General features: G+C 40.2%; 2 protein-coding genes across 7 annotated transcripts in view; both read right to left on the minus strand.

Annotated features, from left to right (window-relative positions):
- LOC145894245 (uncharacterized) overlaps positions 1-21,388 on the minus strand; it is a 48,488-nt gene that overhangs the window by 9,488 nt on the left and 17,612 nt on the right. For all 6 annotated transcript variants that reach the window (XM_082982768.1, XM_082982771.1, XM_082982770.1 and 3 more), the window contains 36 exons: positions 20,609-20,825; positions 19,952-20,115; positions 19,499-19,646; positions 19,018-19,147; positions 18,486-18,694; positions 17,842-17,987; positions 17,098-17,299; positions 16,621-16,742; positions 16,330-16,480; positions 15,782-15,952; positions 15,413-15,532; positions 14,374-14,486; positions 13,585-13,786; positions 13,160-13,330; positions 12,826-13,005; positions 12,473-12,624; positions 12,069-12,153; positions 11,600-11,764; positions 11,226-11,407; positions 10,562-10,748; positions 10,064-10,250; positions 9,699-9,839; positions 9,206-9,334; positions 8,603-8,737; positions 8,167-8,285; positions 7,860-7,979; positions 7,298-7,450; positions 6,849-6,960; positions 6,516-6,583; positions 6,341-6,443; positions 5,865-5,974; positions 4,894-5,027; positions 4,515-4,619; positions 4,174-4,273; positions 3,851-3,991; positions 3,504-3,611 (listed from right to left, as the gene is read on the minus strand). In XM_082982768.1, the coding sequence (XP_082838894.1) occupies positions 3,504-3,611; positions 3,851-3,991; positions 4,174-4,273; positions 4,515-4,619; positions 4,894-5,027; positions 5,865-5,974; positions 6,341-6,443; positions 6,516-6,583; positions 6,849-6,960; positions 7,298-7,450; positions 7,860-7,979; positions 8,167-8,285; positions 8,603-8,737; positions 9,206-9,334; positions 9,699-9,839; positions 10,064-10,250; positions 10,562-10,748; positions 11,226-11,407; positions 11,600-11,764; positions 12,069-12,153; positions 12,473-12,624; positions 12,826-13,005; positions 13,160-13,330; positions 13,585-13,786; positions 14,374-14,486; positions 15,413-15,532; positions 15,782-15,952; positions 16,330-16,480; positions 16,621-16,742; positions 17,098-17,299; positions 17,842-17,987; positions 18,486-18,694; positions 19,018-19,147; positions 19,499-19,646; positions 19,952-20,115; positions 20,609-20,825 (5,182 nt within the window). The remainder of the gene's footprint in view (positions 1-3,503; positions 3,612-3,850; positions 3,992-4,173; positions 4,274-4,514; positions 4,620-4,893; positions 5,028-5,864; positions 5,975-6,340; positions 6,444-6,515; positions 6,584-6,848; positions 6,961-7,297; positions 7,451-7,859; positions 7,980-8,166; positions 8,286-8,602; positions 8,738-9,205; positions 9,335-9,698; positions 9,840-10,063; positions 10,251-10,561; positions 10,749-11,225; positions 11,408-11,599; positions 11,765-12,068; positions 12,154-12,472; positions 12,625-12,825; positions 13,006-13,159; positions 13,331-13,584; positions 13,787-14,373; positions 14,487-15,412; positions 15,533-15,781; positions 15,953-16,329; positions 16,481-16,620; positions 16,743-17,097; positions 17,300-17,841; positions 17,988-18,485; positions 18,695-19,017; positions 19,148-19,498; positions 19,647-19,951; positions 20,116-20,608; positions 20,826-21,388) is intronic.
- Positions 3-3,359, minus strand: LOC145894538 (uncharacterized). Its single transcript, XM_082983153.1, has 2 exons — positions 3,338-3,359; positions 3-3,157 (listed from the first exon to the last, which is right to left on the minus strand). Exons 1-2 carry the CDS (start codon positions 3,357-3,359, stop codon positions 669-671), a joined length of 2,511 nt encoding a protein of 836 aa, XP_082839279.1. The 3' UTR covers positions 3-668.

The following is a 21,388-nucleotide window of genomic DNA, read 5'->3' on the forward strand; positions in this document are numbered from 1 at the left end:
CAGAAGATAATTAAGGTGTTGTAACGTGTTTTAAACCCAAGTTTGTCATTGATAAACATAATAATATCAAGGGGTAAGAAAATAGTTGCAAAGAAGTGGAACATGTTCAGAAGTAACTCCAGTTTTGACTTTATGAATAATACCACCTAAAGGATATATCTGATTAAACTGCATGCCATCTTTGATCATGTTTCGTCGTAATCAACCCATATCTCTTATCATCAGCACGTGAGCAACGCGATTGGTTGCGATGTGCGAGAGAAAGAATTGGATGACCTCCACAACGAACACAGAACATGCCATTGCCAAGAAGATGAAAGTAGGCATGCTGATGACAACTTCACGCCAAACCAACTCCATCATACAAACGGTACACAGGAAGAATTTTTTTTTTCCGTCGCGCACGTTCAGTTAGTTGCAGGGCAAGCGCTAAACTAACTTTCAGTCGAAAACCCGAGCAAATCAGCAAGTCTGCTCTTGGTCCAACGTTTTTAACAGTTGGCATTTTTGATGATTGCATAGCTGATGGATATTTTCATCGCTGCTACGTCATCTAGGATTTCACAATCGTTCTACGATCTTTGGGGTTAATTCTACCAGCTGCATTCAGACCCAGCACCTATCAAGCTAACGGTCTAAATAGGTTATGCAATTCAAAAATCGCCATGCTACAACATTGCTACTATACCCGGTGATAACGTCCCAGTTGTAACTTGTGATCTGGTCGTTTCACTGGTTGCACCAGACATTGTTGGCGTTTCACCACCAGAAACTGCCCCTGGGTTGGTAGATACTGATGGCATTGCAGTACTCGACGAAGAAGCTGTCGGGTTAGTTGTGGCTTCAAGGCCAAAGGTAATTAGATTTGCAGTGGTTTCTGCAACCGTGGAATTGGTTGGCTGCGAGCTTGTTGCCACAGGAGAAGTATTTGCTGGTGCAGTGGTTGTTGCAACTGTTAAGTTGTTCACTGGTGCAGTGGTTTCACGAATCGTTGAATTGGTCACTGGAATGTGTGTTTCTGCCACAGAAGAAGTTGTTACTGGTGCAGTGGTAGTTTCCGTTGGTGAAGTGGCTACTGGTGCAGTGGTTTCAAGAATTGTAGAATCGGTCAATGTTGTAACTGTTTTTGTCACAATAGAAGTTGCCATTGTAGTTGTAGCTTTCAGGCCAAATGTAATTAGTTTTGCAGTGGTTTCTGCAACCGTGGAATCGGTGTGCTGCGAGCTTGTCGCCACAGGAGAAGTATTTGCTGGTGCAATGGTTGTTGCAAATGTAGAATTGGTCACTGGTGCAGTGGTTTCACGAATCGTTGAATTGGTCACTGGAGTGACTGTTTCCGCCACTGAAGAAGTAGTTACTGGTGAACTGGTTTGTGCAAATGTTGTGTTCGTCATTGATGTGGCTGTTTCTGCCACTGTGGAGAGATTAGCTTGTACACTGGTTGTTGTAATTTGAGAAGTTGTCGCTGGTCCTGTGGTTTCAGATAATGTAGAGTTGGTCACTGAGGCATCTGTTTCAGTCACCAAGGAAGGTGTCGGGTTAGTTGTGGCTTCAAGGCCAAAGGTAACTAGTTTCTCACTGGTTTCTGCAATAGTGGAATTGGTTGACTGCAAGGCTGTTGTCACTGGAGTATTTTCGTGTGTAGCGGTTGTTACAAACTGAAAAGTGGTTACTGGTACAGTACTTTGTACAATTGCGGAAATGGTCGTTTCTGCAACAGGTGTAGTGGAAACTGGTACAGTGGTTTCTGCAATTGCGGAAATGGTCGTTTCTGCAACAGGTGTAGTGGAAACTGGTACAGTGGTTTCTGCAATTGCGGAAGTGGTCGTTTCTGCAACAGGTGTAGTGGAAACTGGTACAGTGGTTTCTGCAATTGTGGAAGTGGTCGTTTCTGCAACAGGTGTAGTGGAAACTGGTACAGTGGTTTCTACAATTGCGGAAGTGGTCGTTTCTGCAACAGGTGTAGTGGAAACTGGTACAGTGGTTTCTGCAATTGTGAAAGTGGTCATTTCTGCAACAGCTGTAGTGGAAACTGGTACAGTGGTTTCTGCAATTGCTGAAGTGGTCGTTTCTGCAACAGCTGTAGTGGAAACTGGTACAGTGGTTTCTACAATTGCGGAAGTGGTCATTTCTGCAACAGGTGTAGTGGAAACTGGTACAGTGGTTTCTGCAATTGTGAAAGTGAAAGTGGTCGTTTCTGCAACAGGTGTAGTGGAAACTGGTACAGTGGGTTCAACAACTGCTGAAGTGGTCGTTTCTGCAACAACTGTAGTGGAAACTGGTACAGTGGTTTCTACAATTGCGGAAGTGGTCGTTTCTGCAATTGTGAAAGTGGACGTTTCTGCAACAGGTGTAGTGGAAACTGGTACAGTGGTTTCTGCAATTGTGAAAGTGGACGTTTCTGCAACAGGTGTAGTGGAAACTGGTACAGTGGTTTCTACAATTGCGGAAGTGGTTGTTTCTGCAACAGGTGTAGTGGAAACTGGTACAGTGGTTTCTGCAATTGTGGAAGTGGTCGTTTCTGCAACAGGTGTAGTGGAAACTGGTACAGTGGTTTCTGCAATTGCGAAAGAGTTCGTTTCTGCAACAGTTGTAGTGGAAACTCGCACAGTGGTTATTGGTGACGTAGATTGCGTACCACCTGACACATTAACTAATGTGGTTTTCGGTGAAGTTGTTGCTTCGAAGCCAAAAGTAATTACTTGCGCTGACGTGTGCGGAATGGCAGAAGTAGTTTCTGCTGTAGATGTAGCAAAATCTGCACTTGTAGTTATTGGTGCAGTTGTTTTAACGACAGTGGAAGTGACATCTGTATTGCTGTCAATACTGGTAACAGACACAGGAGTGGTCGTGAAAGCCGGGCCAGATGTTTGAGGCACTGTAAAAGTAGATACTTGTCCACTGCTAGTGCTGGTAAACACAGGTGTTGTTTCAGAGGCAGGTTTTGAAGTCAGTGTAGTAATTGCCCCAGAACTAGCATCGCTGGTTCCGATTGGTGAAATGGTGGCCAAAGTAGTAGATTGAGTTGAAACAATTGTGTGTGGCGATGAAGTATCAGCAGATACCGTGGTAGAAATTGTGCTTTCGGTTTGAGTTGTTGCAGCAGAAGTCGTCTCAACAGTGGTAGTTGTAACGGGAGTCACAGTTATTACTTTAACTGTTGGAAATGGAACATGCTGGTGATTATTTCTTTTTAACCGAATAACTACTGGCAGTATTTTTCACTGCGAGCTGAGCTACATTAATCAAGCTAGTTATACCAGCAGATCATTTTGGCAAATTTTGTCGACAAATGGTCAAATTAAATCCCATGAACACGAAGCAACAAACTCGATACCAGATTTGTAATGTGATTTCATCTTGGAGAAGCTTGTGTTCTGCTCAATAGCAAGCGACCTTAACCGACCTTACTACAGGTCGATGTATGTTACACCTAACGCCCTCTGTCATGCATACTTTGCCTTTTGTTAATTGGTTTAGTGGCACTAACTACTGATACTTACATGTGGTGGATTGAATGGCGCTGGCCAGACCGGCATGGTTGGTTTGAATGAGGATGGTATACTCTTGACCAGGTGAGAGACCACTGAATGTGGCATTTGTACCAGTTCCTGTAACCAGAGAAGACGATTTTTAATGTTTAAACGGACAAATACAAGATGTACAGGAAACCTTCGTTACTCCGTGTGGTTTTAATTATTACCAATCAAAAAGGGCAGTTCTGCTGTAGTCAATTTACTTGATTGTAAAGATTTAATCCCACTACACTTTATGAAAAACCACGCTTCATAGAGTTCACGACAAGACACGCCAACTTAAATATTTCTTCGGGTTTGGGTAAAAAACTTACCAAGGGTAAACATCGGTCCTACTGGGGAGATGGAAAGAGTGTAGTTGGTTGCACCACCAACAGATGGTGGCGACCATGAAACAACCACATCACCATATACAGTGCCAGCTTCAGTTATGAAACTTATTGGTGGTCCAGGTTCTGCAAAGGATAAATTTATCAACAAGGGACAAGACGACCTTACCTTCCTTTGCTGTTATAACATAAATTTGTATTTAAGTTTAGTTTCTATTCAGTTTACCCAAACTAGCTCAACTAGTGGCAGTTCTAAAAAAATCCTACATAGCCAATTTAACCAAACAAGTGGACATGGGGTAACTTACGCGTATATTGGACAACATTCGCTTCGGCTGAACTTCCAGCAAATACTGTTGCGACTGATATTGTGTATTGTGTTCCCGCAGTTAAACCAGATACAGTTGCCTGCAAGGAATTTGTTGTTTTTGTGAGTCATGTGGAAAGATCAACAAAAACAAGTCTGATATAAACATTAAGTATTATTGTTTGTGGAATCACTACATTTATTAGCATCTAAATATGTAAGCGAATACCATAATAGTCATTGCTGGCACATTTTGCCACATTTTGCCGTCCAAGCAATCCTAGGTACGTTTTACGTTTAAAAACCTTTATCAAAATTGAAAAATTGCAATTAAAAACGTACAGTGGTTGTGGTGTTGTCCACGGTAAACGCCATCAGATCTGCTGGTAGCACAGATACTCTGTACTCTTTCACTGGCACAGCATCCACCGGTCTCATCCATTGAACCTGCGCCAAGCAATTTTGATGGTCATGAATTTGAGTGCAAACATTTTAAAGAAAAAATTCCTGAATATGAGTGCGAACAAAGTAAAAATAACAATTGAATTTACAGGAAAGATAACCATTGTTTTTTCGTACACTAAGTAAGATTTCTTAAATAAGTGAATCAATTTAAGTGTCTTAATTGGGACACACCGTTGAATGCTTACATGACCGGCCGAATTTTAACACTAATTTTCAATTGTATTACATGACGCTTTGTATTATTTATATCACTCACAATGATGGAGTCGGTAGTGACGTCGGTGAGAACAGTGATGGTGGAAATTGTGGGGGGTTGGAGGGTTGGGAAAGTAGTGAAATTCTTTTTGTTAAAATTGCTCCTGGCTGTGCCTTCCAATGTTTGGATGTAAACTGAAACAAGAATTAAATTTGAAACAACAAAATCTTTCTTGTTCAGCAACAGGTGGAGAGTTTCTGATTGAAAGCTCATTGCACGGTTTAAAACCATGCCTGATGTACTTCTACATAAAAATACTTTGAAAAATATAAAATACTTCAAATAAATTGTTACTGATGCTGCCAGGCATATTTATTGCTTAATACTGCTCTTCTGGCAAACTTTATTGTATTTACGTTTCTCGACGTTTCGGCTATTATGCAACAGCCTTCATCAGGAGGAAGTATCTTAGTCTACCACAGTGGACGATGAGGCACATAAACAGAAACGCTAAAAAGAAAGAAGAAGTGAAACAACGAAAAAGCGATAAGGGCGAACACACCTGCACAGTATACTTATCACTAACCGCACGGTTTTATCACGGTTTTTGAAGTGCGTAATGTCTATCGGCATAATTTTTTTTTTTTTTTTTAAAATGCCGATAGACATTACGCACTTCAAAAACCGTGATAAAACCGTGCGGTTAGTGATAAGTATACTGTGCAGGTGTGTTCGCCCTTATCGCTTTTTCGTTGTTTCACTTCTTCTTTCTTTTTAGCGTTTCTGTTTATGTGCCTCATCGTCCACTGTGGTAGACTAAGATACTTCCTCCTGATGAAGGCTGTTGCATAATAGCCGAAACGTCGAGAAACGTAAATACAATAAAGTTTGCCAGAAGAGCAGTATTAAGCAATAAAATACTTCTTTCACAAAACATTACTTTAACGTTTCAACTCTACTCTATCTTTAGAGTTATGATGGATTCAATCAACAATTGAATTAAAAACTAAAAACCTCTACGAGCCACTTACACGTGTAGGTCGTGCTTGGGTTTAAGGATGTGAAATTTGCACTGCGGGCCGTTATGTCGAGCGTTTGTGTTTGAAGTTCGGTCGCGGTGCCCATTTTGATGATGAACACTCTGCAAAATAGCAACAAATTTGCATGTTATCCTAGAGCTTATTGGACAACATGATGAACTTGCTGGAACAACCGCAAACAGTAAAGCTTGGAAATCGTTATTATTAAATTACAGCGACAAACTTGTGAGGTTGTCCGTTGGTTTTGCATGCACTTCGCAGCAAATGCAATTACTTAATATAGTGATTCCTTACCAGGGGTGCTCGCAGCCCCTTTGGGGGCAGAGTTGTTTCTAGGGGTGCAAAGAGTGAATACTATATTTAATATCAGTGGTCCATATAATATATAATGGGTATCAATAGTTGGTAATATCAAGTTTTTGAGAACGACTGGTTTAGTGTATTCAAGTTCATTTCATTTTCCACACCTGAACTGGCTTCCAAACGTCATGCCTCCCTCCCATCTCACTGTGACGTCTGTAATTGTCATATCCTCGTACACAATGTCCCTTGTAGTAGGAGGTATAAGCACTGGACGAAGCAAAACTTGAGTTAGTATTTATCCATGAAGTTGAAACTACTGTGTGCAGTGAATTAACTTACGCGTGCAGCCTGTCCCGTTGGGGTTGCCGACAGAAGATGTGTCAGCGTAGTACTGTCGGCATGTGCAGCTGAAATAACAAATCAATTCAGGTTTATTTGCGCATGCAAAGATTTAATGGGGTTTACATGGCCAAAAAGAGGCTCTTAATAGCCTAAGGCTCCAAATTTACTCATTGTTAAATAGTTACAGTCAAAACAATGCAAGCAATTGTGACATTATACCGTGTACAAAAAACAACCTTCCTAGATTAGGTAACTTGTAAACTACCACGCATTTCTTCCACGAACAACTTAAAACACTCCTTTTTTAAACTCCTTTCTAATATTTCCCACCTGAACGACCCGGCAATGTTGACACAATTTGCATTTGGGTCGCAGTTATTTGTTGTGTCGGAGCTACATTCGTCGTTGTCCATACAATAAGTCGAGTTGAAAACGGAATAACCTAAAAACAGGGGAGTTTAGTACACATAATTTTACGCAGTGATGGTTCATTTTAAACAAACTCAAACAAAAAAATAACTAAGAGAAAAGTCATAAGAGAAAGTTTCTGCGCATGAATCAAGTCCAAATTACATATTTGTTAAAATGTGGGGTTCTTAAATCCCAAATAAAAGATGCCCCTACAGGTTTTAAGCTTTTTAATAAACTGGGCACATATACCAACATCATCATCCAGACGTTTTACAGTATTTAAGGCAGACACGACTAACATTTTAATTAGATATTTTGACTGGAGTAGTCATTACACAAAAAAAGCAAACAGAACACTAAAAAAATACCTCTGCGACATGAGCACTGGTGATTCCCCGCCGCGTCTACGTAACAATCGGCGTTTGTGCAATTCGCGCTCTCCTCCGGGGTGCAAGTTCTATTCGCCACGCAAGTCCCGTTCACCATCACGAAGTTAGCAAAACACAAGCACTCGTACGATCCTGGAAAAAAGTTACATATGTTCATGCATTTTTTGTTCAGATGAGTTACAAAACGACCAGGTTATTTATTATTACTTCAAAGAAAATAATCACACAAAGTCACCGGCAGAAAAAATAATATTTTGACGAAATGTTGAATGTAGGGTTTTATGACTGTTTAAACTGTCATAAAAAAACATAAAACTACTGTAGTGTGCATACAATTTTCCGACAGAAAACATGCGAAAGTTAAATACATTACCCCTACCCTATTTAGTTTATATGTACAGAAACAGAAAAACACATTAGAAAACGTATATTTGTCTGTTAAAAACCGAACGTACTGTGTCAAAACTAATCACAATGGATAAGATAATTTCAACCGGTGGCTAAAATAACACCAGGCAAGCATACAACGAGACCAACCCACCAACTGTATTGCTGCAATCCTGTTCGCAAACCGAACCACCAAGACACTCGTCTACATCATCACAACCAAGATTGTCTGCAGCGAGGGTAAAACCGGTTCCGCATGAACAAACAAAAGAACCTAGAAATGAACACAAGAAAATGTTGGAAATGCCTCAGTTTGCTATGGAACAGAATGAGGTTTCATAAAACCATTTTAAATGTTTAATTACCGAAGTTATTCAACACAAACAAAAAATGTACTTACACTACCATTGCCAATGTGAAAATTTTAACTTTATTTGCTTAGTGTCATAAGTTTCACTTACTGTCAATGTTGGTGCAAGTCTGGTTGCAATTTCCTTTTCCACCATTCGTTGCGCATTCGTTTATGTCGTCACAAGTGTTAGCAGTCATGTTCAAAGTATATCCAGTCAGACAAGCACAACTGAATGAGGAAATATGCTGTAGGTCAAGTGACTTACTCTGGACCAGTTGGTCTTAGCCGACGGGAAATTATGGGGTTGTACGTAAAATGCAAAGTAGTTGCAAGAAAAATGTTATATTCTGCATTACTGTGAGTTGTACATTTATTGGCATTTGGTCTCACAGTGCGTTAAAAATCCAATAATTAAATTAAAAATTCCAATATTGAAATACAAGTGGGAAATTACGATTCCGCTTTAACTGAAAGTGGGAAATGAGAAAAAAAGGATAAGAACGACTGCACTAGGCTTCTCCGTATGTTATTGGTGGGAGGTTTACCTGTAAGAACCTTGTACGTTGTTGCACACACCACTTCCTGATTGGGGAGGGCAGAGAGTTCGGTTCGTTGTACACTCGTCGATATCAACGCAAACGCCCATGGCGTTCATCATGTAGTTAGGTTGACACGGACAGCTGAAAAAAAGGTTCGGAAACCTCATGATCCATTCGATAAACCTCTATGTTTATGCAGTTTGTTAAAATCAATTTTCCAGAACTACAGAAAAGTATTAGGAGATAAACCTTGGTTAACACCATCGCTTACCTTCGTGGCGATGCGGGCAAATTTTCAATGTAATCGCGCTTACTACAACTTAGGTATGGTCCTACTATGGCTGAACACAAATCGATCAAAAATATGGAACACAACATGGGGTAAAATGAAAAAATGGTGACCGACTTTTGTGATTCGTGATTCAAATTATGTCTTTTTTAGAAAGTCGACTGATTTTAACCTCGAGAAATTACGATTTCATAAGCGTGGTCTGAAAGTGGAAAATGTTGTGGCTATATCGATACAGTAAGGAATATTACCCGACATCGTTTCACACATGCAGTATGTTTTAATCGTATCTCACACACACATGCAGTGTGTCTTAATACCTGTAGCTTCCCACGTTGTTCATACACACGCTGTTGGGGTCTGTGCAAGGTGAAATGGTCCCGCTGCATTCGTCTATATCCTGACAACCCAGACCAGATGCATTGGAATATCCGGTCGAACACGCACAGCTAAAAAAGTGGAATACAAAAGTTGAAGAAAAAAATCTATCAACAAACTAATCGCGTTGCATCGGACTAAGACAACAATACAAAAATGTAAATGGTTTAACCGAGGTCAAGTACATTCTGCATCAACGCCAGAATGTTTTAAATTTTTGAAACTACGTCATAAATGTTTTTTAAACTTTAAACCACATACAGGCGCTATTAAGCAAGGAAGGAATGGTTTGCTGAAGAACAGATTTCAGGTGGACGGGCAACTGGCAACATCGGTTAAGCGCCCGGCCGACATTCTGAGAAGAAAACCTAATCGGGATTCGTGACTGGTTCGAATTCTCGGCGTGGTAAAGAAAGAAGATTTTGCTTTTTTTACCTGTAGAAGGGAACCAGGTTCGTACAAGTTTCAACAACTGGCATGCAGGGGCTGCTGGTTAAACATTCGTTAATGTCAGAACAATTTCCAACTGTTCCGTTGAAGGTAGGAGTTCCAGTCAGTCCAGCGACACAGTGGCATCTGTTTTAGCAACAATAAAATAATGGTGATTTTTTTAATTCCAGAAATGTTTTTTGTATTTATTTGCAGACCTTATGTTTGTTATTGTACGGTGTTCTTCCGGTTAATAGAACAAAACCAAAAATCAAATTAATCGTATTTGGTCTTTTGCATTTGTTTTTTTTTAAATTTAAACAAACTTCCAATCTACAACTCAGGGTAACACGTAATAGTGAGTAGCTTGCCTATATGAACCGGGGATATTTTCGCAAGTTTCAATGGTGGGAGTACATGGATTGTTGACAGTGCATTCGTCTATGTCATCGCATCGTGTATTGTTGGTTGCGTTGGTTTGGTAACCAGCCTCACAAAGACAAACTGGTATGCCGCTGAATGACATGCATGTTTGTTCGCATGGTGAGCTGAGGCATGCTGCAACGAAACGGAATATTTTGACGTTACTTTGTTTTGATCGGCGTCCAACATTCTGGAAGTTTCCAAAAGAACGTCCTTGCCGACCTGTTGGTTTGGTTTGATTCAAATTAATTAACGTGGAGTTTGGTTTATTTTTGATACAAGCGCTTGTTATGAAGCAACTTTCAACCCATGTTGCACGAATTTAGGAAGTTTCAAATGTTATTTAAAGTATATATCAACCATATATTTCTTGCCAAAACAGAGAATACATTGTCGTTATTTCTTCTAAACTTTAGAGTTCGTGTCCCTATGGAAAAGTTCATTACCATCAACTGCGCATTCGTCTTGTGGGTCTCCGATGGTACCAGCAGGGCATGGAGTGCAAGTGAATCCAACCCCAGGTGCGGAAACATCAGTGCAATTCGTCACACAGGCGCTTCCAGACGCGCAGCCGTCCCTGTCCGTTTCACAAAATACTCCGTCCCAAGCGGCGGTGCACGTACAGTATGGAACCTATAAGGGACATGAATTGTTCGCATAACATTCTTAAATGTAGGAACACTAATAACGGATTTACTTCTAATTCTGAGGATTTTTGCAAAACTGACGCTGACAAAAGATTTTGCCAAAACGTCTTGTAAATAATATTACATGTAAAAATACAGCAGAATGGGCCAATTTCTACAACTTCGGAATTCCCAAAGACAAATGCTTTCCCACAAGATATTTTGGGCCAAAAACATACTTTTTTTTTCGTTAAGTTTTTGTTTACCACATTTAAACAGCATTGTTTTTCTCAAAAAGCAAGCTGTCAGAATGCAGATGTCGATTACGTAAGGTAAAACAGCAATTTAGAAGTTACAAAACACGAATATTACTTTTAAACAGGTTTCTTTTTATAGTGGGCTGGTTTCGGTTTTTGTTTTTACATAATCGTGATTTCTTGTTGTAAGATTATATTTTTATAGTGTGTAGAACACAAACACATACGAAGAAACTCTTGTTGTTGTCGCTGTATGTTGGGTTCGTCGCACCCTGGCATGTACCGTTGTTTCTGCACGCACACAGAGTAACTTGGAAAGTTAAGATTGAAACAACGCCGGCGGCATCCACGGCTTCAACTTGCACGGTTACAGCTGTTACATTGGTCGGCGTCCACTGGAACAACCCACCTGTTGAAAAAGGTGGTGAAATTTGATGAAATGTCAGAGCAACAAAATTTGTCTAAAACAGGTAGTTCCCCCTGTCTGTTGACAAAGGAAAAAAATTGCAAAGTGCTGATATTTTACCACACAAAAAAAACAATGATTTGAAAATTGTTAGAATTATTTGGGAAACTAACTGAGAAGGTGAAATCAACTTACTTGCAGACACACTTGCTGTAGGAACGTTTGCGATGTCCCCAGCCAACCTGTACATTACGTTTGTTCCCTCTGGGTCAGTAGCGTTGAGTTGCATTTCGAAGAGAACGTCCACGGCAACACTAATGACCACTGGCGAGGTTCTTTCGAATCGTGGCGGCGCGTTCACTATTTTTGCATAATGAACAACGAACGTGAGAAAGATGAAGACGAAGCAAGAAGTATTTGACACTATTCTATTACATTAAATAGACCGGGAACAGACAGAAGAGTTCTGCCATTAGTAAGCTTCAGGAGTTAGTAGGTCATGGAGTGGTTTTAAGGGGGCTCATACCAATTGTTTTTAATTGTTTAGGAATACAAGTGGTGTTTGTTGAGGGAAATATGGACCTAAGGTAATTTATAATGTATAATTTATGAAACTAAACAAAACAGCAAATCCTTAATATCAAACAAAAAATGGCTGTTTTACCTTGTGGTGGTGCTGCTGGCGTGGTCCCTTGACCCCTTGACGGATCATTCGAAATCAAAACGTCCTGGAGGCATTGTGTACGACCCTGAAGAAATGAACGTGAATTTAGGTTAGATTAAAGAAACTAAAGCATTTCTTCAGTTTGGTTCAATAACATGAGAAAAGGTTTTTTTTCTGCCCGAAATCCGTTAAGTTTTGTTGCGTGGTAAGCATCTCAATTAAAGCCAATTTTTTCAGGGACAAAGCAATTAACTGATTGATCGAAATCGTAATTCTATAGAGATATAACGGGTTAAACATATAGCCATGTTATTTGCATTTTTGTGCCTCATCTTCTTGGTACATTCTGTTTTTCTAAAACAGAGTACAAAATATTTAGTATATCAGCGATGCCAATAATTTACCGAGCAAGCTGTGACGGCCGTTTGCAATGTTGCGTTGGTGGCTGATGCAAGAAGGGCCTTCAGATATTCTGGTTGGAAATCAAGTAGGTTATAAGTGCTCCATGTCTCTCCTGGTGGATAAACGAAGAGGGAATCAGTCGCTGGAACTCGCCCTGTGAAAAAAATCCAAATTACAATTCGTTTTAATCTACATAGGCAGACAGACTGACTTATCGATTGCGGCAAATGGTAAATGTGCTGTATATCATTAAACTTCATTTCGGTATAAACGCCTAGCGTTAAGTAACCTACTCCTCTACTTGTTTTACGACATATATATCTTTCAAACCGATAAAAATCAATACATGACGTACAAGAATCGCCAAAACTGTGGGTGCGGTCGCCTAGCAACGTTCCATCCGGGATATATTCGTTGCATCTTCGTTCCGCTTCAGTGGTCGCGGGGTCGAATGGCACAAATGCGAAGTTGTCAACGGGGACGACCGTTCCATTGCTGTAGAGGAAATCGTTTGCGGGGTCTTGATCGAACAAACCTGAAAATTTAAACGAATTATTAAAAAAAACTAACTGTCAGAGAGGCAAAAAATTATTATAAACATACCTTCATTAAAGTTTTTTTTTATTTACTTTAAATTTAACCTCATTCAATGCGTAAACTTGTTCATACTCCTGTAAATATGACCTCACCGTACAAGCCGCTGAGTCTTCCTTTGTAAGTGACACTGAGAACAGTTTGAAGGGTCAAAATGTCACCATTTGTCCCGACTGTGATAATCGCCTGATCATTTCCATTTCTGAAGGAAAGCGAAAGTTCACCGTTGTTGGTGATACTTATACGCAAACCTCCTGATGTAAAACCTGTCAAAACATGGGGATTCGTTGTTTGCCGGATTTTCTTTATTTCAAAATTGTCAAAACAGAAACCATGGGTTTAGCAAAAATCAAATGAGGAATTAAAATGTGTTTGGCATCATGGTCTAAAATGACAGAACATTGTATCGAGAAAATAATTTTTGAGGTCTAAATTTTCAAAACAACAATTAGCGGTCGGTGGTTGTGTAATGCAGAATTCCATATTTGAAAATCCGGGAAATAAGCAAAATGATTCTAACCTGCTTGGATGTTAGAGATTTGACTCGCGGTTACTCTTGTCCTGTTCATGTAAATGGTAATATTGCCGATATCGCCGTCGGAACTGTTTGCTACAAGTTGCATGTGGGTAGGGGAGACATTTGGATCTTCAATTGCCAACGCAGAAATCACTGAAGCGTTAACCAGGTTTCCGTTGATGTCACGGTTCTGACTGAGCCGTATCTGAATGTAGAAGTATTTGTTTACAGTTATTATAAGGAGTTGGTATTAATCAAGTAGTGCCACTGAAAGCAGCCTAAAAAGTTACCAGAAAATATATGCCGCTATGACGTAGCAGAAATACGTAATGAAAGATGACTCAGTACACGCGCAGTTTATTTAAACTCTGCCCTAATGGATTTGATTAAGCCTGTATTGGATTAGAAGAGGAAGCGTGGGTTGACTTTTGTTTCAACACACCGTTGTTGTTTTGCAGCAATTTAGTCGAGCTGATGGCTGATATAACTCATAAAATTTGCTCTTTCATTAATCACGGTAGAATCTGAATACGACAATAGCCCCAAAATATCACTATACTTTGAATATTTAATTGAAAATTATGGTTTTAAACATAAAACTATAATCTTACAATGAAAAGTACATTAACAATTTGATTTCAAACCGGTTCAAACATTCTGGCAAATTCTTATTTAGTAAGTTCTGGTTCTTACGTTATATTGCAATATATGAGAGCTTATGCCTGGGCGGATCGGTCCAGTGACGACACAGTTAACCATAGCTTGGCATTAGAGTTGCATCCAACTCCTTACCTGCATAAAATCGGTTGCATTGTCGATCCGAAGCAAAACGTATTCTCCGATTCCAGAGTATGAGAAAAGGTTTCCATCCAACGTGCGGAAATGAGGGTCACCGAATACAAAAGCTGTTAGTAATATTATCATGAGATAAAGAAAGCTTATTCTAACAGCCATGGGTAAATTTGTGAAATTGAACACAAAGGTTTCTGTGGAAAGATCGAAGCTAAAAGGTTTAATAAATATCCCCACAATAATGAATTTCCGGAGTATCTCGTGTTACTTCTCCTTCCTTTGGAAAACCTTTTGGTGTTTCCTCATCAATTCGTACCTAGCTCTATAAGGATATCCTGATACACTGCGTTCGCTCGCATCACTGTTAATACCTTTCCATATAATTCATATTTACATACGAGCAAAGCAGACAGATTTTACACGGCCGACGTTAGTAGTTTTTGCGATGTGACATTGACATGAAATCGCCAAAGGATTTCAGTTCGCTGTAATCCAGAAAGTTGAAACGCTATTTCGCGCGAATGACAACTAATCAATTTACACACCAGAGACCAACTGTGCATCAACATAACATACACTGTCTGCCAATCTGTGGCAGAACGGAATTGCGTGTGGAGACCTCAGTGTGTATGACGTAATATTGATCACCTACGCATACGTAGACGCAGCATTTGTGGTGTAAGTGCTGTGCGGATATTCGTATGTTGTCACAAGATATCAATTCGTTAACCCGTGATGAAGGATAGCGTGAAGAACAAGGCATGACGCCACATAGTCAAAAATACCTCGGTGGTATTGAAAAGCTGTGGGTTTGGACGCTTGCTGTCGGTTTAAGATTCTAAAGATGTCCCCCATGTATAAATGTACGCAAAGCGAATTGCAAGCCTTTTATTATTTAGATATTTAAGTGCTGGGTACGTACTTCTAACAGTTGTATGTATGGAACTTCAGTGACTAAATCGTGGAAAAATATGTTGAAGGACATAAACCCACCTTGAACTGGGCGATATGATATCTATGGTTTAGGCCTGCTTCTTACCTACGACCAACGAGACATATCCGTCTGTTGAAGACACGGGTCGTTTCTCTCTGTACAAATTGCACCATTCCGGACCCACAGAATCCACACAACAGTCGGTATATGGCTGCGCTTCTTCAACTATATTTAAACGATTGCCATTAGGTCTGTACAGTCGTCCAATAAGCTTAACTAAATTAGCTGATGTATACGAAACACATTTTTTTATTAAGTCGAAATTTGAAATTTTTTAACTGTGCGCATTAGCCCTCAAAGAGTTTAAAAAACTTTCATGGACAAAGAAAATGGACAACATATTTGTGTTAGTTTTTTTATGGATTTTAAAACAGAAAGCTGCTTTGAGAAAGTGTTACTGGATTGTTCACTCACCAATAAACGTCTCGGTTGATGCGGAATCGAAGTTGGTGGTGAATGAGTTCAAGATGTAGTGGCCACCACTCGGGTGCCCGCCAGAGATAAAGCTAAACGAGCTTGAGTAACAACAAATCGGTCCGGTCGAACCTTCCGTGCTGTTGAAGTTCGGTTGGAAGCAATTTGATCCTAAAATACAGACAGTGAACGTTAGGAGGCCAGAAGAAGTGGGTGGTGGTTTACATGTACAAATATCCTTTAGACGCCCAGAAGCGAAAATGCAGGATTAGAGAAAGGGTGTCCACAATATCTATTTGGACAACGGGACAATAAGGGTCAGTAAGCTGAGACCGCCGTCAGTCACCAGCTGCACTGCAAGACCTGATGGGTCGAAACAATGTGCACAGATGCCTATAATATACATTTGTTTTAAAAATTTAAATGCATTATCATTTAAAAAGTTACAGTGGTAGAAGGCTTGAACAGCAAGAGACAAATTAACTGCTGTTTCAAAACAAGGAATTCAAACTTAAAATCTGGCACTGTTTTAAAGTTGACTATCTTACCTCCGACCCGTCGAATGAGAGTTGTATTTTCTGTACTGATGTTTACGCCAGCGAGAGGCACGGGTTCACTAGAACCGGGTCGGGAAAACCAGGGCACAGTCATCCAAAGCTCGCGGTAGAAAGCCGCTTGAAAGAAGTCTGTTGGGCATGGCTGTAACAAATAAACCACACAACTGTCGTTCGCTTGACGTTTGGTAAAAAACAAAGATGAAACAATTTGAAGTCTAAAGTGTTACTTTATGGCAAAGACATAGCGAATACCGTCGCAACGCAGTAATTAAAGTAACTTACGATATCAGTTTGCCATGTAGTTGGGTCTGGTTGGGCGTTGTACCATCTTCTACATTCAGTCTCAGGGCTTCGTTCGGTTGATGGACACTCTCCTATCTTGAATGCGAATGAACCAGCGACCCCTTGTACAAAAATAAAATCGGTTTAAATGTGATTGAAGATATCCACAGACGAGCAGGAAATATTTGTGCGGGTGACACAGGAGCGTATCAAGCAACACGTTAATACCCCACATTGAGTATAATTTCTTTAGAAGTTACTTTGACAAACTTCTCAATAGGAAAATATATCAACTACAACAGCATTCGATTCGAGTAATGGATAGTATAGCTTTTTTCAATAAAATTCCCTACTTTAAAACCATTTTCAAAATGGTTTGATCAATTTGACAACAGATGACAAACCAAGCTATTGGCATGATTACGTAAATCTGATTGTTTTCAAACAGGGTGATACCACAAGAACAACACAATTTACCCGTGATATCATCAGTAAAAAGATCGGGTCGGTTCGGTTCGGCCGACGATGAAACTGGATGAGTGAAAGATGTATCTCCGTTTGTGTAACCGACAACACCCTGCAGTCTTCTCAGGTTGAGGTTGACACTCATGTCACCATAACGTACAATGGTGTACGTTTCAACGCCATCCGTTGCAATGAAACCTTGGAATGTTACGGCCTGAAAAGCATGGGATATGTAAATATTTCACCCTTTTCTTTGACAAAAGTGTTTCAGGTCATTACAAATTTCGAGTGCAATTATGGGAGTAGCTGTTAAATCTTCTCCACCACCAAGTCAAAACTAGCTTGCGCCAAGCTTCATATTTGTGATCCCAATCCTGGGGTGCGCAGAACAAGGGTTGCCATTGGTAACTTTAAAGGGGTACCGCCACCTTTTCTTTGCATTACTATGCGGTTTGTCGGTAGTGTAATGCTATGTACAGGTTTTTTCATAATATTTCCATGCAGAATTGGATAGAAAGGCTTATTACAGCATTCGTGATGGTCGCTCATCGGTTTGTCGCCATTGTGTGACGCAAAATCCTGATAAATTTCGCATGGTTGCCTTAAGCCAAGATAGGTTGGGAACCAGTAGTTTATAGGAAATAAAAAACTTTTACGGCTTTCCTTTTCAAATACTGGAGAGCAGTAACTTTTGTTTCTCAACTAACTACCACAAACATCTATTGCTTCCTTGTTAAGTTACAACATTGTGCTTACGTCTGTAACACGGTTGGTGAGTCTAGGAATTGCCGGGTTGAAGGGAATTTCCACGTATGTGACCTTGATTACCTCCAAAGCACTGAACGTTTTGTTGAAGTCGTTCGATATCGCATTGTTGACAAATCCACGAATGTTTTGCGCCTCTGTGAGGTAAACACTTTGTTATCGCATGAAAATTTTGAGATCGGAGAATTTGTCAAGACGACACCGTGTTTTAACTTTTTTTTCGTGTCACTCAAGAGAACAAACGCTTAGGAATGATTTAGTGAAGATTTAGAGAAAGTTTTTTAAGGAAGGGTGGCTTGTAACATTGTCGTACATTTCAAGTAGTGTGTTCTATCTCTTCTATCATGTCATGCAAAGGTTTTTAACGCTTAGGATTGACTTGGACGAGATTTAAAGTTCGATTTTAGAAGGGCCTGGTAACTTGTCGCACCCAAAAAGTAAAAACCTTTTCGGTAAAAGATATAAAGATATAAAGTGTTTTCGTGTTATTTAAGAGAACATACACTTAGAAATTAATCAGGCAAGCATTAGAAAAGGTTATATTTTAGGAAGTGCGTGAGTAACTCGTTGCACACTTTAGGTAAAAACTATGTAGTTTAGACATTCTTTGGTAAAGATATGAAGCTTTAACTGACGTGGGGAAGTGTTTGCCTCCAGGACGTGTTTGTAGAAAATTTCTCCCCATCCTCGAGCGAAGAGGTTTGTCCAGAACAGCGCGACGATTCCTTCGTTGTTAACCTGGGTGTGGGCGTCCAGTGTGGAGGGCGAGCTCTTGTATTTTGCCTGAGTAAGCCCAGAGCTCATCGACTGGAAGACGACCAAGCCATTCTCGTTGATATAAAACCTTTAAAGTGACGTGAGTGATTTACAGGGCGTTGTTAAACGATTTTCTGAACCGTGAACAAAAGACAGCTAGTTGCGAGTTTATTTTGTGGCGTTTTTCTAAGGTATATAATGTTGTGCATTTTGGCAAAGCAACATGTACTACGCTTTTCTTCGCAAAAATGGCCAACATTAAATATTATATTATTTCCATGTCGCAACTTTGGGTAAACAAAGAGTGTTAAGTTAACTCGTGTGTGGTTTTGTTTGTATGGAAAGACTTCCACTTTGCATCTTTATTCAATTTCCTTAGATTTATCCCACTTAGGAGTTTAGTCAGTTTACCTGTTGTATTTTTGCGACCCGATCGCAAACCCAACAGTACTGTAAAAGATATGAGTAGATTGATCAATAGTGGTTATATCCAAGAAAAGTTCATCGCCGATGTCGAGACCATAGTCTTGAACAAGCGTTTCTGGAATAAATAACATGGGTGTATTTTTCAGTTTAATCCCAATGCCGGCAGGCACATTTCCAGCTAAAATGATTTCTTTAGGAAGAATTGGACGGTATTGGCCAGAGGCAGGCCATTCACATCGTTTAACTTTAAAATATTTTGTGAAATCTGTTAATTTTATGCTTTGGTTTTCCGCACCTCTTTCTGACCGGCGCACACGCGCATCATGAGGCGGTTTATGAGGCCAGAACGACTCAAACAAGTTGTACAAGTAAGATGTTGGTGGCGCTTGTGGCAGTCAAATATTTTATTAAACAAACACCTGATTTTCTTGCATTTTGAGACGAAAAGTTGAATAAAGGGACTTACGGACGCATTGTGAGCCGTCAGTGGGGCCGCCGGCTGGAGGCAAGTAACCCTGCTGACATGTGCATGTAAAGCCCCCGTCGTTATCCGTGCAATCGGCGTGTTCGTGGCAGGTGTTTAATGCGGGATCGGCGCATTCGTCAACGTTTGTCTGCAATTCAAACAAACTCGATCGTTGCAAGACAACAAGCTCAATAGTTTAAAATTTGTTTAAATAAACAAAAGACAACGCAGCAATGTTTCGTGCAATCGCATGATTGACAAGATCGCCCCACTGCGCAGGTCCTCATTTGGCGATCACAGTTATCGCATCGAGATCATTATGTTTGCAGGTTTCGCAGCCCAGGCCCACGCAGGCATTGCAGCCAAGCTGGATCAGCAACTTTTCCCCGACAAGTCGGAGACTGTACACCTAATGAACGGATAAAAGAAACAGAAAAGAACACAGATACAAACCTGGCAAGTTGGGCCGGTCCAAGCCGCTGTACACATACAACCGTACGAGCCTACAGAGTTGACACAGGTTCCACCGTTGTGACATCCTACTATACGATCTGAGCACATTCCCAACGCAACGCAAATTGCACTGAGACTCCCTGAGGCCACACACTCGTTGGTGTCTGTGAAGGACAAAATTTGTTTATATTTATTTCCAGAACTTAAAAATGTTTGTAAGTGTTGGGTCTAAACGAAAGTCCAGGAATTTACCGTCACAAAAGAGCTGTTGCCACATTTATAAACAAAACGTAGTAGCAACCGCTATTTCTTGACTATTTGTTTTGAGGCTTTCATACTCTCAGCTAAAGCATGATGTCAAACATATTACACGATATTCTAATCTGGGGGTTTGACAACTTACGGTCAAAACTAGAAAAAATAATTGATTAAATTTATCCTCAATCGCAGAGTTTAAAGACATCATAATAGTGAAAAAATAGATAAAGCCAGTGGGAAAAATTAGTACAGTCCGCTGATACTTAAGGAGTTTGGCATTGTCCACGGTTAGGTAGAGGTTGCCAACCCTGTTTTAAGCTATCGACTGCACGTTGATATATGACAGTTACATGGACATATTATATGGGATAGCATGGTGGACAACGGAAACAAACGTACCCTGTGAACAGTTCGTTCCCTCGTAACCTTGGAAACACTGGCAAGTGTAGTCGTTTTGACCACCCCCGACAACAGGAACACAAGTTCCGTTGAGACAAGGATTGTTTACGTCACACACGTGTGTTGCTCTTTCACAGCAGAAGTTAGGGGCGATGGTGGAGGCGACGTATCCGGTAGAACACGAACATGAGAATGGCTGAGTTACCTCGTCGCAATTCTACAAACAACAAACAATCCGTTTTACGAGTGTAGTTGTTAGAAAAGCTTACACGGAAAAAGTTGTTTTTATGTTACTGTTGCTGCCAGGGATAATGCAGTTTGCAATGTAGCTGACATTCTGGCAAAATCAACGTCTTGTTTATTCTTCCAACGTTTCTCTGTCATGCGGCGGGACTTCATTAAGGTTTTACACCGCAACTCGGACGTAAAAGCAAAATGGAAAAAGGACGCCAGCACCTATGAAATTTCTGTTGCTGCCAGGCATATTGCAAATTAAAATGTTCTGCTCTTCTGGCAAAAAATATACGTGCCATGCGGCGAGACTTCATCAGGTATAACGCAAAAAGTGAACTACACTAAAACACGCAGTCGAAGAAATACAGCACGTATATTTTATGCCAGAAGAGCAGTACATTTTTAAGACGCCAACACCGTTTCTAAAGTCACGTGATGGGTCAAATAGAGGTAATTTGTGACTAAATTGTCGACACAACGGACGTTAAAGTTGGCTTATCACATCTTTCGCCAGTTTTTTTCCGTTAGTGTTAAAGAATACGCCAC

Source organism: Ascidia mentula, chromosome 3 (assembly GCF_947561715.1).
Source record: "Ascidia mentula chromosome 3, kaAscMent1.1, whole genome shotgun sequence".
Lineage (NCBI taxonomy): Eukaryota > Metazoa > Chordata > Ascidiacea > Phlebobranchia > Ascidiidae > Ascidia > Ascidia mentula.